Source organism: Salvia splendens, chromosome 6, assembly GCF_004379255.2.
Source record: "Salvia splendens isolate huo1 chromosome 6, SspV2, whole genome shotgun sequence".
In the NCBI taxonomy this organism is placed as follows: Eukaryota; Viridiplantae; Streptophyta; class Magnoliopsida; order Lamiales; family Lamiaceae; genus Salvia; species Salvia splendens.
This window is the reverse complement of record NC_056037.1, coordinates 28,596,539-28,618,845: the sequence shown is the minus strand read 5'-3', so window position 1 is coordinate 28,618,845 and position 22,307 is coordinate 28,596,539. Positions and strand designations below refer to the sequence as shown.

Below are 22,307 nucleotides of genomic sequence, written 5' to 3'. Positions count from 1 at the left end.
TCTCCTCAGCCTGCTCGGCGCCACCGTAGCCGATCTGCTGCGTCTCCTGATCGGCTTCCTTCTCCGGATGCCCGACTCGCTCGACTTCGGCCTCCCGCTCCAGCGGCTCGGCCTCACCCTCTCCGTTGTAAGTCGAAGCGGGTGAAACGGGTCCCACGGAGGCAAAGATAGCCTCCAGGTTCTCGTCCCGATCAGCTCGACAACTCCGGACTCGGTCTGCAGAAAGCAGGACCGAGGATGAAGCGAGCTCCTCAAGGAGCGGCAGATTCTGAAGCCGAGCTGCTATCTCTCGGCTGTACAGAGGCAGCACGACATCGGCCCCCTGCTCGCCCTTATCGGCAATTAGCCTTACCAGGCTACCGACAAAGGCCGAGAACTGGCTGCTCAAAAAGAGTTTCTCCGTGTAAACACGGAGAGCCTCCCCTTGGGCAACCACGGCAGCAGCATCGCTCCGCTTCGCCTGCTCTCGCTGGATGACGAGCTGGTTTTTGGCAAACTGAGCTTCATCCTGGGCCGAAATCCTAGCAGCTCTGGCCTTCTCAAATTTAGCCTCAGCCTGTTCGGCCCGATGACAAGCAGCCGCCAACTTCCTCTGCATCTCGGCATAGTCATTGGACGCTTTGGAGAGTTCGACGGCGACGAGCTTGGAGAGCATATCGTTCCTCTGAAAATGGATAAGGAAAAAGTCAACAGAGGGCACCAAAAATACAGGACAGAAGCCAGGCCAAAGAATCAAGAAGACAATTCACCTCGGCGAAGTCCGTGGGCCATAAAAATGGCTCACAGATATGCTCCGAAGGAGGCGCCAAGACCACGTCTTTCTCTGGCGCTCTCGGGGGCTTCTGGGTCCTCCCCTTCCTACTTGCCGAAGTCGACTCCGGCTTCTTTGGACCCGAAGAGGTCTTTTGCCTCTTCGGATTCTTCTCGGCATCAGGCGCCGAGCTGGTAGCCTTCTCTTTCTCCGGCTCCTCAAGCTCGGAGGACTTTCGGATAGCCTTATTCAGCATGAACACTGCCAAAAAGCAAGAAAACAAGGTTAGTTTCTTCGTTAAAGCAGTAGAGCATAAAGATAGAGAGAAATCCTCACCCTCGGCCTCTTCGTCCGAAGACGAGATATTGAACACGAGGTCGCCCTTGACGAGCTCAGTTTCCGAATACTGTTTCCTAATCATAGGAATCTTATTGAGCTCGCCCTCGAGCTCGGCCAACGGTTCTAACCGAGGATGGGGAATCACGGACTTCGGCCTTCTCCAAGGAAAGCCCGGAGCCGAAGTCCTATTATAAAAAAAGAAACGGTTTTGCCATTTCGGCCACTTGGTTTTGCAGAAGGCCCTAAAAGGCTGTAAGGGGATCAAGTAAAACCAAGATCCCTTCCTTTTAAACTGGAAAAAATTAAGGATTGCCCTCAGAGACAGATCCTTATCTAGCCTACGCAGTTCGGCAGCAAAAGCCGATAAGTGCCTCCAAGAGTTCGGAGTCACCTGACCTAAAGGGAGTTGAAAAAAATCAAGAAGCTCTACAAAAGGTGGGGGAAGAGGAAAACGAAGCCCGCATTCTAAGCAGGCTTCGTAAACGGTGGCATAACCCTCCGGCGGGTCGTTAGCCCTATGATCATCGTCGGGAACCACCGCCTTCCCCCCAGGTAAAAAATACTTCTCGTGAAGGGATATCACAGTGTCCTTACTCAAGATACTGTGAAAATACTCTACGGTCTTCTCCCCGGATTCTTTCCGGCTAGAGGACCCCTTATCCCCTTTCCTACCGCTACCCGACACCGAAGAAGAAGAAGAAGACATTTTTCTTACTTTTTGAAAGTGAAGAAAGTCTGAAGAAGCTCTTGAAAGCGGAAGAAAATTTCTCGAGAAAGAGAGAGTATAGAAGACGCAACAGCAAAGGTGTTCAAATGAGGAAGAAAGAGCATATTTATCAGATTCGGCGAAGATTTCAAAATCATCGCACCGTTTCGAATCCCACCTTTTCAGGATTCAACGGCCGGATTTTACTGTCGCATTTAATGCAGTCACATGCAAGGCACGTCCCCTGACGTCAGCCTCCCCCGTACCTTTATCCAGAATGCCGAAGTGACTCGCTTCGCCGAAGTGATTCACTTCGTCTTTCGGGGGGGGTAGTGATGGGGTACGAACTAAACAAGCCCAACAGCAGTGACGGCCCATCAGCCCAAAGCCCAAGGAAGAGTATGAGTTCGGCATTACCAAAGAGTTCGGAGGAGTTCGGCATTACCAAAGAGTTCGGCCTCAGCCTACAGCTCGGTAAAAGCCAACCAATCAAGCTCTGCTCTCAGGTCGGCATCAAGCTCTACTCTCAGATCGGCAACCAAAGCAGTTCGGTCTCAGTATTCGACCGAACAAGGAGTTAGTGGACCCATGCAGGATTTCCACAACTTCCAACACACCCACTACCACGTGGCGTCAACTCAGGCCACGATCTTAGGCCATGACCTACACGACCTCCACGACCTAGAGTGATGATGTAAGCCACGATCTTAGTTCAATGTATAAATAGAACTTAGATCTGATAGAAAAGGGTTAGAATCTCTCTAGAGAAATAATCATATAGCAAGTCTGTGTTGTAAGCTGTAATTCGCAGATCAAGCAATACAAACCTGCCCCCATTTCTCCCCGTGGACGTAGATTTACCTCAGTAAATCGAACCACGTAAAATTCTCTGTGTCGTAATTTATTTTTACGAGCATTTATCATCATCAAAAATTCGCGGAATCATCAATTTTAATCATATTCTTCATTCAATCAATACTGTCTATTTTCTCGAAAAAGAAAATTATAGAGCAGGCATGAGTTGTGCAACTAGTGTTTAGAATAGTAATACTACAAAGTTGCAAACTAGCTGGTCCCAATTTTTAACCATACGTTTCTTTCCTTAGAGCATCTGGACGTCAAATAGCCCTCACATAGCCTTCACACTGCCACATCATCAACACTATAATTCTCCTGCCACATCAGCTTGCCACATCAACTGGACATCAAATAGCCCTCACATAGCCTTCACACTACCTATCCACATCACTAATAACAATTATATAATTTAATTTACACTCGTATCAACATACGGAATTTAATTTACGAGACAAATACGGAAAATTCGAATAATAATATTAAAACTTTAAAAGTACATTAATTTTAAAAAAAAAGTACAATAATTTAAAAAAAATTACAAAAATTAAAAAGTACATTAATTTAAAAAAGTAAAACAAAATCACTCCTCGCCGCCGTCCTCGTCTACGTCGTCGCCCAGCGCTTCTTCACCGTCGTCGCCGCCGCCTCCGTCGCCACCTACGCCGCGGCTATTCCCGACGGTGTCCCTCCTCATCGCCTCCAATTCTTCACGCTGGCTCTGGAGCAATACACGAAGAAAATCCTTCACCTCGGGGTCCACCGCCGCTTGGAAGTCGGCTAAGGTCTTCACCATTTGAGCACGCGTTTGTTGGCGCGCGAAGAATTTGAGCCCCTCGGTAGACCTGCCGAGGGGGGATGTCGAATGGACCCCCTGGGAACTCGGGGTGCCCCCCCTCGCAACCTGTTGCGCCCGCCTTTGGCCAACCGGGCGAGGTCGGCGACCGAACGAACGAGGAGTCGGGACCTCCTGGGCCGTCTCGGGGAGGTCTGTCGAACCACCGCTGCTGCCGCTATAATCTCCGCTAAAAAAAAATTTTAAAATCTGACGCTGGTTTGACGCCGAATAGGGGTCCTACAATGGCGCCGTGAGGATCGGCGTCGGAAAAGGCGTCATCGCGCGAATCGGCATGGCCATGCGGATTTTGACGCCGATTTCGCCGACGCCGGTTCCAATGGTTCGGCGTCAGAACCGGCGTCGGCGAAAAATCGGCGTCGCGATTTTGACGCCGGCATTGGAGATGCTCTTAGAGCATCCAAGCGGACACTTCCAATAGCCCCGTCCTTTTTTTTTATCCACAACCTCAGTTTATTTGTCCGCGCCTACAAAAAAAGTGTCCGTAGCTATAAGCCGGACACTTCCAATAGCCCCACCACTTTTTTAGCCATTTTTCATTTTATTTCATTTTTCATTTATTTTAAATCAATTATAATTAAAATTATCGGAATGTAAATAATTAGGAAAAACGGCTATAATTAAATAAATTAAAATTGAATACTAAATTTTCGTCGTATTAAAGTAATGGAAAATTATACAACGAAAATTTAATCTACAGAAAACCACTCCACTTCTTCACGTTGCGCCCCCTCCCCTACGTGCCCATACCTCTTCAATCAAATCAGCCTGGAGTGTGGTATGTGATGTGCTCCTGCGCATATCAGTGAAACATTGGAGCAAATATTCATTACTACGTGGTACACCCATCTGTATCGGCACGGAGGCAACACCGTGACTTGAACTTGCACCATCTTCCGATGCCCAACGCTCCGCAGCAAAGCATTCATCTTCTATTATCATATTGTGCAATATGATACTACATGTTAACATAATATTCGCGACATCATATTCGTGCCAAACTCGTGCCGGGCACCGTATAATGACCCATCGCGCTTGGAGCACACCAAAAGCTCGCTCAACATCCTTCAGAGCAGCCTCTTGTTTTCGCGCAAAATATTGCTTTTTCGGTCCAATCGGTTGGCGAACTGTCTTGACGAATACGGGCCAACGAGGGTATATCCCATCTGCCAAATAGTATCCCCTGTGGTACTGCGTGTCGTTGGCTACGAAGCTAATTTCTGGACCCTCCCCCGGCACTCATCATTGAAGAGAGGGAACGTTGATGTCGTTGTTCGAACCTGCAATACCGAAATACGCATGCTAGATTCGGACAAGGGAACGTTGATGGAGGAGGGGCCGAGCCGAATCAAGCCAGGCGGGCTCGGGCTCGGGGGGACCCTCGAACTCCCTTATGTCCATGTACATGACCGCCACAATGGCGGACACTTCCAGCATGACGTCTCCCCAATACCAAGCCTATCTTAACGGAATTGCGTTTATGGCAGCACAACTTGTCATTCTGCCTCCTCACGGCTTCAATGCACCTCCACCGCCTTCGGAGGATGATTCGCCAGCGGAGTAGTTTTTTTTATTTTCTATAAAATTGTATTTTAAATTATGTCATTTTTATTTTTAGGAATTTAATTATGTGTGTTTTTTTTTGTTTTTTTTTTTGAATTTTAAGTTGTATTTTTATTTTATGTTGTAATTTTATTTTATTTTTAATGAAGTGTGTTTTTTTAATTGAATTTGGTTGGAAATAAAAATAAAAATGAAATTGAATGAATAGTAATTTAAGGGACGGTTAAGGGATGAAGGGACATTTCCAGCATGACGTCTCCCCAATACCAAGCCTATCTTAACGGAATTGCGTTTATGGCAGCACAACTTGTCATTCCGCCTCCTCACGGCTTCAATGCACCTCCACCGCCTTCGGAGGATGATTCGCCAGCGGAGTAGTTTTTTTTTATTTTCTATAAAATTGTATTTTAAATTATGTCATTTTTATTTTTTAGGAATTTAATTATGTGTGTTTTTTTTTTGTTTTTTTTTTGAATTTTAAGTTGTATTTTTATTTTATGTTGTAATTTTATTTTATTTTTAATGAAGTGTGTTTTTTTTAATTGAATTTGGTTGAAAATAAAAATAAAAATGAAATTGAATGAATAGTAATTTAAGGGACGGTTAAGGGATGAAGGGTTGCAGGTTTCGTCCATTAGTTAAGAAATGGAGTAAAAAAGTACATTGGGGCCCATGAATAGTAATTTAAGAGACGGTTAAGGGACAGATAAGTGACAACGTTGCGGATGGCCTAATTATGTTACGTATATCTCATCACACCATTCTAACCAACTTCTTCAATTGGATTTATTCTCACTTAATTTGTTTGACAAGTATTTTAGTCAGAGTACTTTGTAATTGTAATGGTCCATGTCATGGTTTCTTGTTCTTTTACTACAACTAGAAAAAAATTAGTTTATAGTAAGATAAGCTTATAAGTTCTCTAATTGCATGACATGACACACTTTTGTTTGAGCAAGAAAAGAAAAAGCAATTTTCCCAGGTTCCTTTCACATTTCAAAATGTACTAATTTTTTATGCGCATATAGATATGATCATAAATGAGTTCAAAATGATTTTGAATATATAAATAATTAGTTGTTACTTTATACTCGCAGGTGGAACGGAGGGAGTATTTTGATTCCAACTGACGCAATAGGATATTAGCTAATTTGTTTACGCCATTTACATATAGACAAGGATCGAACCCCTAACCTCATAAGTACTTATTAAGATAAGGTGTTGAACCATAAATTAAACCAAACATATTAGTTATTCAATTCATCGCATTATTTTGATACATCATGTACATTGATTAGTTGGGTGAAAATGTTTTCCTTTTATTTTTTTTAAATATCTGCAAGATTTCATTATAAATCTTTCTATCTATGCTTAATTGTTGTACTGTGGCATTAGTAATTTATTCCTAATTGATATTCAAATAGTATAACATTAAATTAAACAGTAGTAATAATGAGAAAGAGTGGCTACAACAGACGAAATTTCGCAGCACCTTCCTCATATTGTCCGCAAATTTGGATTGTATACAAGTGACGTTAGTGGAGAGAATGGGCTCTCTTTTTCCAATTTTACTAATATCCTTTACTACATTTTTTATTAGTTTTTGAAATAAATTGCAAGTTATTATAAGAAGAATTTTTACCATATAATACAATAATGAGTATTTTTTATACCACTTATTTTGTATGCAATATTTTTTTTAACCATCATCATATATTATAATAGTAAAAATTAATAGCTTGGATTTGTTTTAAATTTCTTCAAACAGATTTAGTGAATGTCTGATCTCCCCCGATTTGAAGGACGAATATAATATTGCCTGGATAGATACAATAATAAATTCAAAGTTATAAATTTCGGTAAAAAAAAATTGGTTTATTCTTATTTAATTAACAATTTTATTTATTAATTATTGGCTCGCATAGTAAAAAGCTATTAGGACAAATCTTTCCTTTCTCTCTCTCTCTGTTGCATTCCTACAATGGACGAAACTTCGCTATAGCTTCGTGATATCGTGAAATCAAGATCTTTTTCCTTGTATTTTTATGGTTAAATTCAAAGATAATATATTTATACTATTAATTGTATCCTTTCGTTTAAATAGGTGGTGCATATTTTTTTCTCATTATAATTTTTATTCTAAAACAAGGTTGGAGAGTTGTTTTTAATATTCACTGAAATCCATTTAAAGAGAAATTTGAAGGAAAAAGTTGGAAGAGGAAATAGGGATAAAGTGTGGATGAATATGTGTGCAATGGTATTTTATAGGTAACTTTTTTTAAAAAAAAAAAAACTAAAATAAGAAAACTAATAATCCCATGAAGCCGTTATGATAGTTTGGGAATTTCTGTTGTTTTTTTTAATTTTCCTTCCGCCTAGACAAATATCTCATTTTAGACGCGAGTTTTAAAAAATATAAAAGAAAAATATATTCGAAAAGTTTATGAAATGTCTATGCTATATATATATATATATATATATATATATATTAGCTTTATAATAAAATTATATATTAATTATTTTTATAAAATATAACATGATGAAATTCACAAAAATAATAATAAAAACATTTATTAGTCAACGGAGTAATTAGGAAAAAATATAAGTATATAATAATTGGATGTGCTATGTAGCAAGCCACTGGTGGCTCATTATCCTGCGTGCTTTTGAAGACACGCATCTAATGTTCTCAATATTCAGAATTAGAAATGTTGTATATTAAAACCAAAAAAATAAATATAAGAAAGGAATTTTAGTTTTAAAAAATTATAAACTTGGAGTAGATTCTATTATTTCCTTTGAATTTTAAAGGTGGTCTAAAAAAACTTTAAAATCGGTGCTAATTTCCCACGGCGAGTCATTTATATATCAATCTAACAGATGACATGTCATATTTATTTAATCCCACATGACACTATGTAGAAACTCAAAAAACACTCATTATAACAAAAACACTCAAAGAACTAAAACTACACAAACTGAGAGAGAAGAGATAACAAAACGGAAACTTGATTTCTTATTGATTGTTGTATCAAACTCGAAAATACAATCAGCTGAAAAGAAAGCTATTTATACTATCTAAGCTTGCTCACCAAATGAGCTAAGTAAAATATCTAAGCTCATAACTAAATCCTAACCAACCGCCAGCTGTCACAACTAACTTCCAACCGACACCAACGGCTACTTTTCCAACGGTCTTCTTCATTTCTGATTTCCTTTCGCTCCAGCTCGTTTGCATGTATGTTGCATAAGATCTCAGCTTCAACACCCCCTCTCAAGATGGACTATATAGACTTCGAAAGTTCATCTTGCTGAGAATATTTTCAAAGGCTGAAGCACCTAGAGGTTTAGTAAAAATGTCAGCCAGTTGCTGATCATTCTTTATCTGCATAGGCTTGATAATACCATCCAAATATCTCTCTCTCACAGTGTGACAATCTATCTCGATGTGCTTTGTACGCTCGTGAAAAACTGGATTAGAGCTGATGTGTATTGCCGCTTGATTATCACAGAACAGGGGAACTGCTCTTTCAATTTTAACACCAAAATCTTCTAATAGAGCTCTTCCCCATACTACCTCGCAAGTAGCATGCGCCATGGCCCTGTATTCCGCCTCAGCTGATGACCTTGAAACCGTATGCTGCTTCTTTGCCTTCCAAGAAATCAACGATGAACCAAGGAATAGGCAATATCCTGTCATAGATCTTCTAGTATCAAGGCATGCTGCCCAATCCGCATCTGAAAAGATGCTAAGTGTGGGATTATTGTCACTTGAATAAAATAAACCATGCCCCGGCGTTCCTTTCAAGTACTTAAGTATCTTTTCAGTGGCTTCCCAATGTTCTTCACAGGGCTTTGACACATATTGACTCAATTTGTGAACCGCGAATGTTATGTCGGGCCTTGTTATGCACAAGTAAAGGAGCCTCCCTATTTGTCTTCTATACTTTGATGGATCTTGCATAGGATGATCAGTGTCTTGTTTCAGATTATTCGTGGGGTCCATAGGAACTGATGATGGCTTACAGCCTAATAAACCAGCATCTCTAATTAGATCCATAGCATACTTCCTTTGAGAAATCTGAATGCCTTCCTTGTTTCTTGCTATCTCAAGGCCTAGGAAGTATTTTGGAACTCCTAAGTCCTTAAATTTGAAGAACTGAGTAAGGAAATTCTTGAACTCTTCTATCATATCCGGTGTGTTAGTAGCAACCATCATATCATCAACATACACTACAACACCAAAGAATGTTGATTTATCTTTCTTAAAGAAGAAAGAGTGATCCGAGGCTGATTGTTGGAGTCCAAATTTTGCGAGAACTTCAGAGAGCTTGAGATACCACTGTCGTGAGGCTTGTTTTAAGCCATATAGAGATTTATTCAGCTTGCATACAAGCTTAGGACCAGTAGAGCACCCCCCCTCAACAATGAGCCCAGGTGGTAAGTTCATATAAATCTCTTCTTCCAAATCACCATAGAGAAAGGCATTATTGATGTCTAAATGTGAGAGAGTCCAGCCTTTAATAGCAGCAATGGCTAATAAGAGTTTCACAGTAGTTAGCTTGGCAACCGGGGAAAAAGTGTCAAGAAAATCAATGCCTTCGAGCTGTGTAAAACCCTTTGCAACCAAACGAGCTTTGAGTCTTTCAACTGAGGCATCAGCTTTAAATTTTACCTTGTAGACCCATTTGCAATCGATGGGAAATTTCCCTGCAGGTAGAGGCATAATAGTCCAAGTCTTTGTCTTCTCCAGAGCAGCCAATTCCTCCTGCATAGCTTGCTGCCAATCCAGAGAAGATGAAGCTTGGGTGTATGACTTGGGCTCAAAAACCGCAGTCATGAGTATTATGTATTTGAGGTGTTGTGGAGAGAGTTTGGATAGAGAAAAATAAGAGGATATGGGGTATGGAGTTGAAGAGGAAACTGAATTACAAACATAATCAGTCAAGTGTGAGGGAGGTTTTGTGACTCTACCAGTTCTGGTAGTAGCATTCTGTGGGATAGTGTGAGAGGTATCAGTATCAGGAGATAAGGTAGATGGAGCTGTAGGTGAGGCAGAAAGATTTGGAATAGATGGATCTGTAGGAGGTGCGACAGAAATATCATGTGAGGCTGAAGACTGTGGTGAAGAGGATGGGAAAAAGGAAGGATGCAGATGGGAGTAAGGAAAAGAATCCTCATGGAAAACCACATTTCTTGTTATGAGTTCTTGCATAGAGTCAAGATTAAGAACTCTATATCCTTTATATCCCGAGGGGTATCCCAAAAAGACACATCTAGAAGCCCTTGGAGAGAACTTGTTTCTATCTCTCTGTAAGGTTGAAGCAAAACATAGGCAACCAAAGACTTTCATGTGAGAATAAGAGGGTGGTTTATTGAATAGAATATGGAAAGGAGTGGCATTGTTTGGGAGGACAGAAGAAGGGATTCTGTTTATAATGTATGAGGCAGCAAGCACACTGTCTCCCCAGAATGTGATAGGCAAATGTGACTGAAAAAGGAGACTTCGAGCCACATTGAGTAAATGCTGGTGTTTTCTTTCTACCCTAGCATTTTGCTGAGGGGTTTCAACACAAGAGTGTTGAACTAGAGTGCCAAAAGAAGTATATAGAGATGGTAGATGGAATTCAGGTCCATTATCAGATCTTATAGTTTTGATCTTCTTAGAGAACTGAGTGGAGACAGTGTGGAAAAACTGAGTTAGGATAGTTTTGACATCGGATTTGTGTTGCATAAGAAAAGTCCACACAAACCTAGATTTATCATCAACAATAGTCAAAAAATAGGCATAGCCATGTGTGGTGCAAGGGGTAAAAGGCCCCCAGATGTCACAATGTATGAGATCAAAAATATGAGCAGCAACAGAATCAGATTCATGGAAAGGAAGATGATGTTGTTTGGCTAAAGGGCAGACTTCACAAATCGAATGAGTAGATTTTGAAAATGAGATAACATCATTCATAGATTTGAGTTTATTGAAAGCCAAATGACCAAGTCTCTTGTGCCAAATATCTAAGGCAACAACAGAATTTACACAAGAGCTAGAATCTGAATGTGCTAAATTTGCAGTGGATATATCGAGGGAGTAGAGGTTACCAAGACGGCTACCCTTCCCAATCACAATCCCCGGAGAAGCTCCCTGAATGAGGATGGAGTCATGTGTAAAAGAAACACAACAAGACATAGATGAAGTGAGAGAACTGATGGAGACAAGGTTGAAAGAGAATGAAGGAACACACAAAACAGATTGAAGAGTAATTGTTGGTGTTAAGTGTATTGTGCCCATGTGAGTAACATTTGCTTTCTCACCATTTGGTAGATTCACAAAGGCATCATAAACAGGAGATGATTGAGAGAAAAAGGTAATATCACAACAAACATGATGTGTGGCACCAGTGTCAAGTAACCACAGAGAAGAAGATAATGAAGAAGCAGCAACAAAGGGGGAGAAAAGAGTGGTACCAGTAAAAGGAGTAGACTGAGGAGATATGAAAGGCTGAGGACTGGATTGAGTAGCGGAGGAGCTTGAAAGCTGTGGAGTAGTTGATGTAGAAATGGCAGCAAACTGAGATTGCAGTAGAGAAATGAGCTGCTGAAGTTGATCTGTAGATGGAGAAGTGGTTGAAGAGGGCAGCGAACTGGTGACAGTTTTGTCACCATCCTCAGTAGGTGATTCTTCAACATAATTGACCTTAGGAGTAGAGAAGTCTCTGTAAGGAGGTTTTCCTCTTCCTCGGCCATAACCTTGAGGAAATCCATGTAGAGAAAAACATCTATCAACAGTGTGATTATTTCGACCACAATGAGAACATAGCAATCTTCCACGGCCAAAATTTGAAGAGGCTGCATGGATGCTAAACGGCTGTTCACTGGATGAAACTGGGGAAGAGTTCATCATAGTACTATCGATAGTTCGTTGTCTCTCTTCTTGAGCAACAAGAGCAAACGCTTTGGATAGAGAAGGTAAAGGCACGGTAGATAGAATAGTGGATCTGATCTGAGAGTATGAGGAATTCAAACCAATAAGGAATTGAATTGTGCATTCATCTTCCTGGTGTGTATGCCAACGCAATGCACTGTTGCACCTACAATTACCACAAGTGCACCAAGCAGCAGGTTGTGTATGCTTGAATTCATCCCACACAATTCGAAGATTTGTAAAATATGTGCTAACATCAGAATTTCCTTGCACAAGAGCCATAAGTTTTTGCTTTAATTGATAAGATCTAGCTGAATCAGCTTGAGAAAAACGTTCATGAAGATCAGACCAAACCTCATAAGCATTGTCCAGATACATGACGCTGGAGCAGATTTGAGGAGAAACAGAGTTGCGTAACCACGATACCACCATACTATTGCAACGAATCCAAGCGGAATAGAGGAGATCATCATCATTTGGTCGAATCAGAGAACCATCGACAAACTGCAGCTTGTTCTTCGCAATGAGAGCAGTGGTGATTGATCTGCTCCAATTGATGTAATTGGATCCAATGAGAACGTGAGGAACAAGCTGAAGACCAGGACTATCACTAGGATGAAGATAGTAAGGGCTGCTATGATCATCGGCAGGTACGATTACATCTCCTCCGCGATTACCACGATTGCCACGATTGTTCATCGTGAATGATGAAGATTAAAGTAGAGATTGGAGCGGAAACACGGTGTTTACTTCTGATACCATGTAGAAACTCAAAAAACACTCATTATAACAAAAACACTCAAAGAACTAAAACTACACAAACTGAGAGAGAAGAGATAACAAAACGGAAACTTGATTTCTTATTGATTGTTGTATCAAACTCGAAAATACAATCAGCTGAAAAGAAAGCTATTTATACTATCTAAGCTTGCTCACCAAATGAGCTAAGTAAAATATCTAAGCTCATAACTAAATCCTAACCAACCGCCAGCTGTCACAACTAACTTCCAACCGACACCAACGGCTACTTTTCCAACGGTCTTCTTCATTTCTGATTTCCTTTCGCTCCAGCTCGTTTGCATGTATGTTGCATAAGATCTCAGCTTCAACACACTAATTATCTGATGTGGCGTTTAAATTATTAATAATAATTTAGATGGAGAAATATGAACTCCGTCCCAAGATAGTTGGACATTTCTTTTGGACACAAAATTTAAGAAATTGATATGTTAAAGTGAAGAGGCTAAATTAGGAAAGAGAATAAAGTAAGAGGGATGAAGAGAGGGTAAAATATGAGAGATGATAAGTTTTTATTAAAAAAAAAGAAATAACACAACTATTTTGAGATACTCCCCAATCCCATAAAAAATGCACTTTTGGTTAAGCACGAGTTTTAATGTGTAATTGGTAAATTAAAATAGAAGTAGAAAAATAAGTAATTAAAGTATTATTAGCGGAGAATGAGTCTCAACTCGTTACAGATAATAGAGTTTTTAAATTTAGAAAATGCATATCCTTCTAAAAAAGGAGGGCGTATTATTGTAGGATGGAAGGAGTAATTAGGTTGATAATAATATCGTGCAATTGTAAATATGTGTGTGTCACTGTTTGAATTTTAGGGAACACTAAATACTTAAATTGATCAGTGCGACATATGTGGGACTTAATAGAGAAAATAGGAATATATTTGGGCCTTAATTAAAGAAGCCCATCAATTTATTTAGTGAGAGCATTCTTGATCCTTGTCGGGCCGGTCTCTTTTCCACCGTGAAACCGCCTTTTTCCGATATTCAACTGCCGTCACTGCTCCACCGTGGGGTAATTACACAATGCATACAAAATGTTTCATCAATGTTTCAATTTAGTACAAAAAGTTTTAAGTTAACATATATCATACAAAATGTTTGATTTGTATTTCAAATTAGTACATTCCGTCAAATATCACTAACACTATTACTTTTTTCTTGTTTTTCATCATATTCAGTGTGTTATAATTCTGAGTTTTTCACTTATTTCTAGACGAAGCATTTTAAAGAAAGTCTGCAGACATTTGAAGAAGTTTATGCAACAGCCAAGCTCTTAAAAAAAGGAAAAGGAGCAAGCATTGCAGACAAACCTAAAACAATAGCAATGTAATTACCCTCAGATGGAAGAAGGAGACAAAAGGATTTCCTCAATATATCTTGTGAATCAATGGCATCTATCTTCTTGAAGTTGTGGTCGTTCTAGATCTCTGAATGAATGATTATGATGATATTTTGTGGTAGTAGATACAGTGCTAAGGTTAGTCTAACACGGGATAAACTATTCAAGGATTCCAAAATCATGCTAATGCCTAATAGAGACTAAAACTTTATGCGAATAGTGTCGTAATCGTTCTCCAACTCTAGTTTACATTTCCTCTTTTTCTCTCTCTCTATTATACATTTTCTAGTTTACATTTTGCAGGGAGTTTACATTTCCTCTTTTTTTTCTCTCTCTGTATTAGACATTTTTTAGTTTACATTTTGCAGGGCGTGATTTTAGACATGAAAAACAAGAAAAAAGTAACGGTGTTAGTGATATTTGACGGAATGTACTAATTTTGAAGCACTAATCAAACTTTTTGTATGATATATGCTAACTTAAAACTCTTTATATAAAATTAAAACATTGATGAAACATTTTGTATGTACGGTGTAATTATCCCCTCCACCGTCACACACTCCTTTCACCCTCCATCAAGGTTAAAGTTCCTAATCCTAATTCTATCAAAACATTAAGGTGAGATTCCACTTTAATCTTCAAATTGTAGCCTAATTTGTTGTACTATAATTGTATGATTTAATGTGAGAGAATTTGAATTACAATTCGACTGAGGATTGTTTAAATGCAGATGTAATCAATCTTTTTGCTATTAGTATTAATTACCAGTATTGCAGAAAAGAGAAATCGTCTAATCACTTTACAACCCAACAAATATTCTTCTCCCCAACCGTCTGTCGCCATCGAATCCTTCAAAATGACCGGAAAGAGTAAGATTCTCATCATCGGCGGCACTGGATACATCGGAAAATTCATCGTCCAAGCCTCCGTCGCTGCCGCTCATCCTACTTTCGCCTTAATCAGAGACTCCACTCTTTCTAAGCGCCAAAAGTCTGAACTAATCCAAAGCTTCAGAGATTCCGGCGTCAATTTCATACACGTGAGCTCGATTCTCACGTTTTTCACTTTTAATTTCAGTTTTAGTTTGCATTCAGTTTCTATACATTCATAATTATTGACATTTGAATTCAATTTTTGGTTAACTGAAAATGGTGTAGGGAGATATGTATGAACACGAGAGCTTAGTGAGAGCAATTAAACAAGTTGATGTGGTGATCTCAGCCGTTGGATACGCTCAGTTGAATGATCAGGATCGGATTCTAGCTGCTATTAAAGAGGCTGGTAATGTTAAGGTACCTTAGATCTGCATAACAAATCTGCAGAATGAAGATTGCTTTATTTAAATTTCTGAATTGAATTTTATGAGGAATTCACATTCGGTTCTGTTATTGACTAATGCCAATCATAATGCACAATTAGCCTCCTTTCCTCTTGTGTAGAATGATAGTTTTATTGGTGTTTGATCGGATTCGGTCTTTTACGACAAATTCGTGCATGATTTTTCGTGGTGTTTGATGGCAATCCAGAGATTCTTTCCATCGGAATTTGGAAATGATGTTGACCGCGTCCACTCTGTTGAGCCTGCAACATCAGTGTTCCAACACAAAGCTCAGTTCCGTCGTGTTGTGGAGGCAGCAGGGTTCCTTATACCTACGTCTCGTGCAACTTCTTCGCTGGTGTGTTTATTAGAACACTGGCTCAGTTGGATGCCACAAATCCTCCAAGAGACAAAGTTGTCATCTTAGGAGATGGGAACATGAAAGGTACTTACAAGTGAAGCCTTTTTTAATCATCGTTGTTGGATCATTTTATCCCTTCAAATACTTAAATCCGTGCATAGTCAAATATTTCGATTAGAAGATGGCCAGAGGAGGGGGTGGATGGGGGGATTCATCCTTCCTGAGAGGTAGGGAGTATTAGGGAATTTCAATCACCATAGAAAAAGTGCATGATAGTGATATATGATCACCTAATTGCTCCCTTTAATGAAGTGGGTGATGTCTTAGTTCTTGGTCTGTCAAGATTTGTTGTTCATTTCTCGAACTCTAAAAGTCTAAAACGAAATGGGTGATGGCGTAGTCTTGAACCCTGATTATCACACTCCTATGTTCCCTTTTCTTGTTGCAGCTGTATATAATAAGGAAGAAGACATAGCCACTTACACCATCAAAGCTGTGGATGATCCAAGAACATTAAATAAGATCCTCTACATTAGACCAGTTGCCAATACTATTTCCATGAATGACCTAACGACGTTGTGGGAGAACAAGATAGGCAAAAAACTCAAACGGGTGTATGTTCCGGAGGAGCAAGTGCTTAAAGACATCCAAGGTGAGAATATAGGCTTTGCTTCTTAATCTAGTCTAGATCTTTTGAATGTCCTGAATTGTGAATTTATGTTTTTTTTGCAGAAGCCTCATCCCCTTTAAATGTGAGACTAGGCATAATGCACTCTGTTTTTGTAAAGGGAGATCAGACCAACTTTGTGATTGAGCCGTCGTTTGGAGTCGAGGCATCGGAGCTATATCCAGATGTTAAGTATGCCACAGTTGATGAGATGCTGGACCAATATGTTTGAATTATACTCTCTCCGTTCCATAGTAATGGAGGCGTTTCTTTTCGGCACGGAGATTAAGAAAATTGTGTTAGGTGAGTTAAGTAAAGGGAGAATAAAGTAGAAAATAAAAAAGGTAGACAGATGAAGAGAGGATAAAGAGTAAAGTAGGTATGGAGAAATGTGTTACTTTTACTAAAAAGAGAAATGACTATATTACTATGGAATGGATGGAGCAACTTGTAAAGCTTTTGTTTGTATGTGTGAGACAGTTGAGATAAGAAATTCAAGTGATTGTGTGGATACTGAGATTAGATATCAAATTATCAAGTCTCCTTGTTACTTGAGCAACCGTGACATGTCAAGTGACTAGCTTATTTTTTGGTGATTGCGTAGATTTTGTGTGTATATCACCCATACTTAGATTAATTCAGAAACAATCTAATGCTTTTGTACCGTTAAGATGAATCACAATCAAATTTGGTAGATGTTATGAGAGCATCCTCTAACCCTATCCCCATTTCAGGCCCCAAGTCCCCTTCCACATCATCATTCTCCTAAATTTGAGTCTCAGGCCACAACTGCTCTAACCCTGCTGGCCCCATCCCTGACCACAACTATTAAATTGCACTATTCACAATTTACAATCTATTTTATGCGTAAAATAAAAAACACCGAAAGTTTAAAACATAGAAAAGTTGTTCTTCATTCGGAAATTGAAAATTACAACATAGAAATTTAAAAATACAAAAAAAAATTAAAACATAACGCTAACGCTGGAAAACGTTGGTGCGTGTCCAAATCTCTTCAATTCAGGGGCGGAGCTAGTAATTTGTAGGGAGAGGGGCAAGTTTACATATGAGAGAATTTTAAGAATTTGAGGAGGGGCATTTAAGAAGAAATTGAAAAAATTAAATTGTAAAATACACTATATATATATGAATATGAAAATGTGAGGTGGGGCAATTGCCCCTCTCTTCTTGTATGTAGATACGCCCATGCTTCAATTAGATCGACTTGGAGGTGAGTGTGTAGTTCGTCTTGGCGCATCGCAGCTGAACGGACCATGACATTGCGGATGTCGGGAGGAACGCCCTGCACGGGCGGGGCGGTGACAGTGTAGTTACTCCCGGTGCTGGAGAGCGGATCGTCGCTCCACAAAGTTACATTTTCTTCCTCGTCTGCAACGATCATGTTATGCATTATGATACATGCATACATGATGTCGGCCATTAGTGGACGCTGCCAACCACGGGCCGTTCCCTTCACAATAGCCCACCGTGCTTGGAGGACTTCGAATGCATGCTCCCCATCTTTCCGAGCCGCCTTTTGCCTTTCGGCAAACAATGCCCTCCGATCCGTTGTCGGACATGTGATAGTCTTCACGAACACGGGCCATCGAGGGTAGATCCCGTCTGCCAGATAGTACCCCATACTATACTAACGGTGGTTGGCCGTGAACTCTACGTTCGGCGCTCGCCCGGTACACAAGTCGTTGAACATTGGAAACTCGTTCAACACATTGAGGTCGTTGTTCGACCTCGCGACACCAAAGTAGGCATGCCAGATCCACAATCGTTGGTCGGCAACGGCCTCCAACACAATCGTGGGATGTGTGCCCTTGTGCCCTCTAGTGTATTGTCCTCTCCAAGCCGTTGGAAAATTCTTCCACTGCCAGTGCATACAGTCGATGCTGCCAAGCATCCCCGGGAAGCCATGGGTCCGCTCGTGCATGTTCACCAACTTACTAACGTCGTCGGTCGTTGGCTTTCTCAAGTATGTATCCTTGAATGCTTCGATGACTGCCCGACAGAATTTAGCTAGGCAATCCCGTACAGTATGCTCGCTTACATGGAGATACTCATCGAACATATCTGCTATAGTTCCGTAAGCGAGTTGACGTATGGCAGATGTGCATTTCTGCAAAGTCGATATACTTTGCCGGCCCACAGCATCGGTGGTTTGGCAGAAATACGAGTCACAAGCTACAACTGCGTTGACAATGCGCAGGAACAAAGGCCTCCGCATCCGGAACCGGCGACGGAACATCTGATCACTCCATCGCAGATCTCTAGAGAAATAATATGTGAAAAGCCGCAAACCAGCTTGTTCACGGTCTCGGTGAATATATATCCGAGTACGTGGTACCTAGACTTGTTATTCGTTCCAAGCTTGAATAGCAGCTTGGTAGTGTTCCACTTCTTTGTTGATTTCTTCTTGGATTGCCGGTATTGCCGCCTCTAACATTCGGGCCATTTGAGCGTCGATTGGTCTTTGACGAGGATGCATTTTTTTGAATTTTAGGGAGAGAAATGAAGTTAAATAGATATGAAAATGGATGGAGTGGTATTTTATAGATAAATTTTCGATTTTATAAAAAAAATCAAAAAATTTGAAATTGTGGCCAGGGCAGGCCGGCCCGAACACCAATTAACGCTGGGCCGGACCCCGTTGCGGCACGTCCCGATGCGCATAACCCTGAGTCGGGCCTGACCCCGGGACCGGCCCAGGCCGAAAAATCCTCCCCTCCATCGTTGTGTGACGCGGGCCAGGACCCGACTGCGGCCCCGCCCCATGCGTTAATGATGCTATGAGAATATGTTGCGTTTTACATTGATATTATGTTATTATATCCTCAAGAAAATTTTAAATAGAGGAAAATAATTAGGCTTTAAACAGATAAATTCTCTTTACCGAAGATATTTTTTTACATTTATATTTTCTTTATAGTTGGTTAAAAATCAAAACATAGACAAGAGTGAAAACATTAAATTAGGTTACAAAGAAGGTTATGGCGAACAATGTGTGTATGAGTTGACCAAACAGTAGAGATGTTAATGTTTAAGGTAAAAAGTCTCAGATTGAGTCTTCAATGAGACGATCTTTAAATTTAAATATATTTACCAACAAAAAATAAACATGGCAAACAAGTTGTGGATATATTTTTTAATACACTAGTCACTCTATCTTCATTTGATTATAGTACTAAATTAAATTTCAAGTGAAACAAGAAGAAATGATTTCTTCATGGAAAAAGACAATTTAGGGGACCATCTTAAACACATACGTGTCAATAAAATCTCACGCAATAGATGTGTATGTATCCATCTTTTACTAGAAATGAACTCTATGTACAAAACTTGCTAGGAAAATGAAGAAAGTTGTTTTTATAAAATATGCAACTTTCGTACTTTGTCAATATCTGTCCGGCACATGGGACAACTCTTCATTTCTTCAATTATAAGCCTACAAAAATACAAAATTAGAATCAAAATAATGCCACATATTGATATTTGGAAACATATAAAATATTATCCCAATAGGTAAGTACATTCCAGAAAGGGTCCATCATTTCAAATATAAAGACCTTATTTCAATAATCTAATCTCTGCTAAATTTGATGATATACATTCATGTAGTCCAGAGTTTCAAATTTGAGTTCATGATGACATAATTTTTAAATTTGGTGTTGCAATTATTTATTTAAAAAAAAGAAAAAAGAAAGGATATTTGCATAAATTACCTTTTAGCGCAAGTGTAACATGTAATAGAATGTCCACAAGGTACAAACAAGCAGCTTCTTTGGTCGTCATAACATATCACACATATCTTTCCATCGTATAAATCGTCCGATGATGAAGTTCTGCTCTTATCACCGTTCGACTCAATGTCGTCCTCATTTGTCCCATACGAAGATATGAACCACGCTTCCACCTTTGAAGGCGATAAACCACTCGTCTCACCAACCCTCGCTCCTCCACCATCGTCGCCGGTATCCCACAAGAGTTTCATCATCAACGCAATCACCATCAAGAATACTACTAAAATTTCATCACCACAAAATAAATAAATAAATGATCTGTCACAATGGATCATTACAATTTAAGTAGTAAATCAAACTATCTCTAAACATTATTCTTTGTTCGTTTATCTGAATGCATCCACAATAATTAATTCATTTTCATTTATAGACACTACCCCTTAATTTATGATCACTCTCAATATATCAATATATATTATCCCATATACCTCAATCCTCATCACTTTCTCTACTCACAACAAATTTATTAATTTTTACTAATATTATTTTTTAGATAAGCCACTTTCTCCCTCCCCTCATTTGATATACGACATTTTTTTTTATTTTATATTATCAACATTCTAAAACGACATATCAACGCAACTAGACTCAACGTGACGTCCCTATCAAGTGTAACATCAATAATAGTACTTATATGATAGCGTTTAGGAAAGGAGTTGGACATATTCATTAATAATAAACTTTATTTCTAGGAAGACCTTATTGCAAGCAACATTTAATGAGCAAAGGTAGAAGTAATAATCACGCATTAACTTTATCAGTTGCAAGCTTGTTTAATGTACACGATGACAACTTTGGATTTAATTTGCAAAAAGTAAAATACAAGATCTCATGGTAACAATGCAGAGTTTTTAAATAAAAATTTACCACTTATTGCGATGTAAAACAAGACTTCTATAGGAAAGTCCAGATCGCGACCATCGCCCTGCCACACAAGAAGAAATTCAAAATAGAGAGAATTGAAAATGCAAGAAAATATGAATTATCAGTTTTAATAATGTGATTGATTAGTGACGGATTTAGTGGCGACAGTCGATCCCTCGGTAACTAGTGACGAAACGCGTCAGTCAATAGTCACGGATTATTTGGATGGTGAAGGATCATGTATACTTGAATCAAGAAAGCATAAAACTAAACAAAAAAGTGAAAAGTCAGATACAAAGAGTGGTGTTTACCTTGAGATGGATCATGCCTCTTCTCTCTTCTTCTTCTCCTCTTGAATCAAGAAAATGTGATTCCAAAATAAGCCTGCAGTTTCTTGATGAAATTAAGACTTAAATGTTTAAGAATTTCATGGTTTTGGAATTTTGGAAATTAGGAATAAGGGATGGCTCACGAAAACTGGATGTTGGCTCAAAATGATGAATGATCAGTTACTTTGTGGAAGATGTGACCAATTTTAAATGGTTATAGAGTTGGTCGAACTCAAAGTCTTCTGTCTAATTAAATACTCCTACTTCTATTTAATAAGCTGACGACAGTTTCGAAATATATTAAAAAGAAGATTTCAAAATGAAAGTCATATTTTGGTACGAAAAGTCAAGATTCGTACGATTTCAATATTGAAATTGAGGGAGAAATGAATAGTTCTACAAAAATGAGTTGTATAGTAATTAGTGTAGGATTATTATTTTCTTAAAATTTGGGAAATAATTTGATTTTTATCTTTGAGATTACATCACATATACGTGTATTATCATTATGTATGTGTCCCCCCTAAAATGATGGGAATACTTTGTAGTTTGCACTACTCATTTTGCTTTGCTTACAATCTTTCTATTGATTTTAATCATATATTTGGGTATATTGGAATAATGGTTTAACAATTTTGGATACATACGAGATCAATGTTACTCCCTCCATTCCATAATAAGATTCATGTTTTATTATTTTGATCCGTTCCACAATAAGAGTTATATTTCACTTTTACCATAAATGGTAAGTAGGCCCTACATTCTACCAACTTATTCAACTCAGATTTTATTATAAGACTAATACATATAAGTAAGATTCATATT

General features: G+C 39.1%; 1 protein-coding gene and 1 pseudogene across 2 annotated transcripts; one reads left to right on the top strand and one right to left on the bottom strand.

Moving 5' to 3' along the window:
* The first annotated feature begins 14,684 nt into the window (after positions 1-14,684).
* On the top strand, positions 14,685-17,011 carry LOC121809769 (annotated as a pseudogene).
* A 2,517-nt stretch (positions 17,012-19,528) lies between these two features.
* Positions 19,529-21,814, bottom strand: LOC121806799 (baculoviral IAP repeat-containing protein 8-like). Of its 2 annotated transcripts, XM_042206952.1 has the most exons (5): positions 21,626-21,814; positions 21,465-21,537; positions 21,157-21,214; positions 20,212-20,509; positions 19,529-19,934 (listed from the first exon to the last, which is right to left on the bottom strand). In XM_042206952.1, exons 2-5 carry the CDS (start codon positions 21,477-21,479, stop codon positions 19,856-19,858), a joined length of 450 nt encoding a protein of 149 aa, XP_042062886.1. In that variant the 5' UTR covers positions 21,480-21,537; positions 21,626-21,814; the 3' UTR covers positions 19,529-19,855. The 2 variants fall into 2 exon arrangements, with proteins under 2 accessions (XP_042062886.1, XP_042062887.1); XM_042206953.1 differs by having other exon boundaries at positions 20,212-20,506; positions 21,465-21,813.
* Positions 21,815-22,307: the final 493 nt, after the last annotated feature.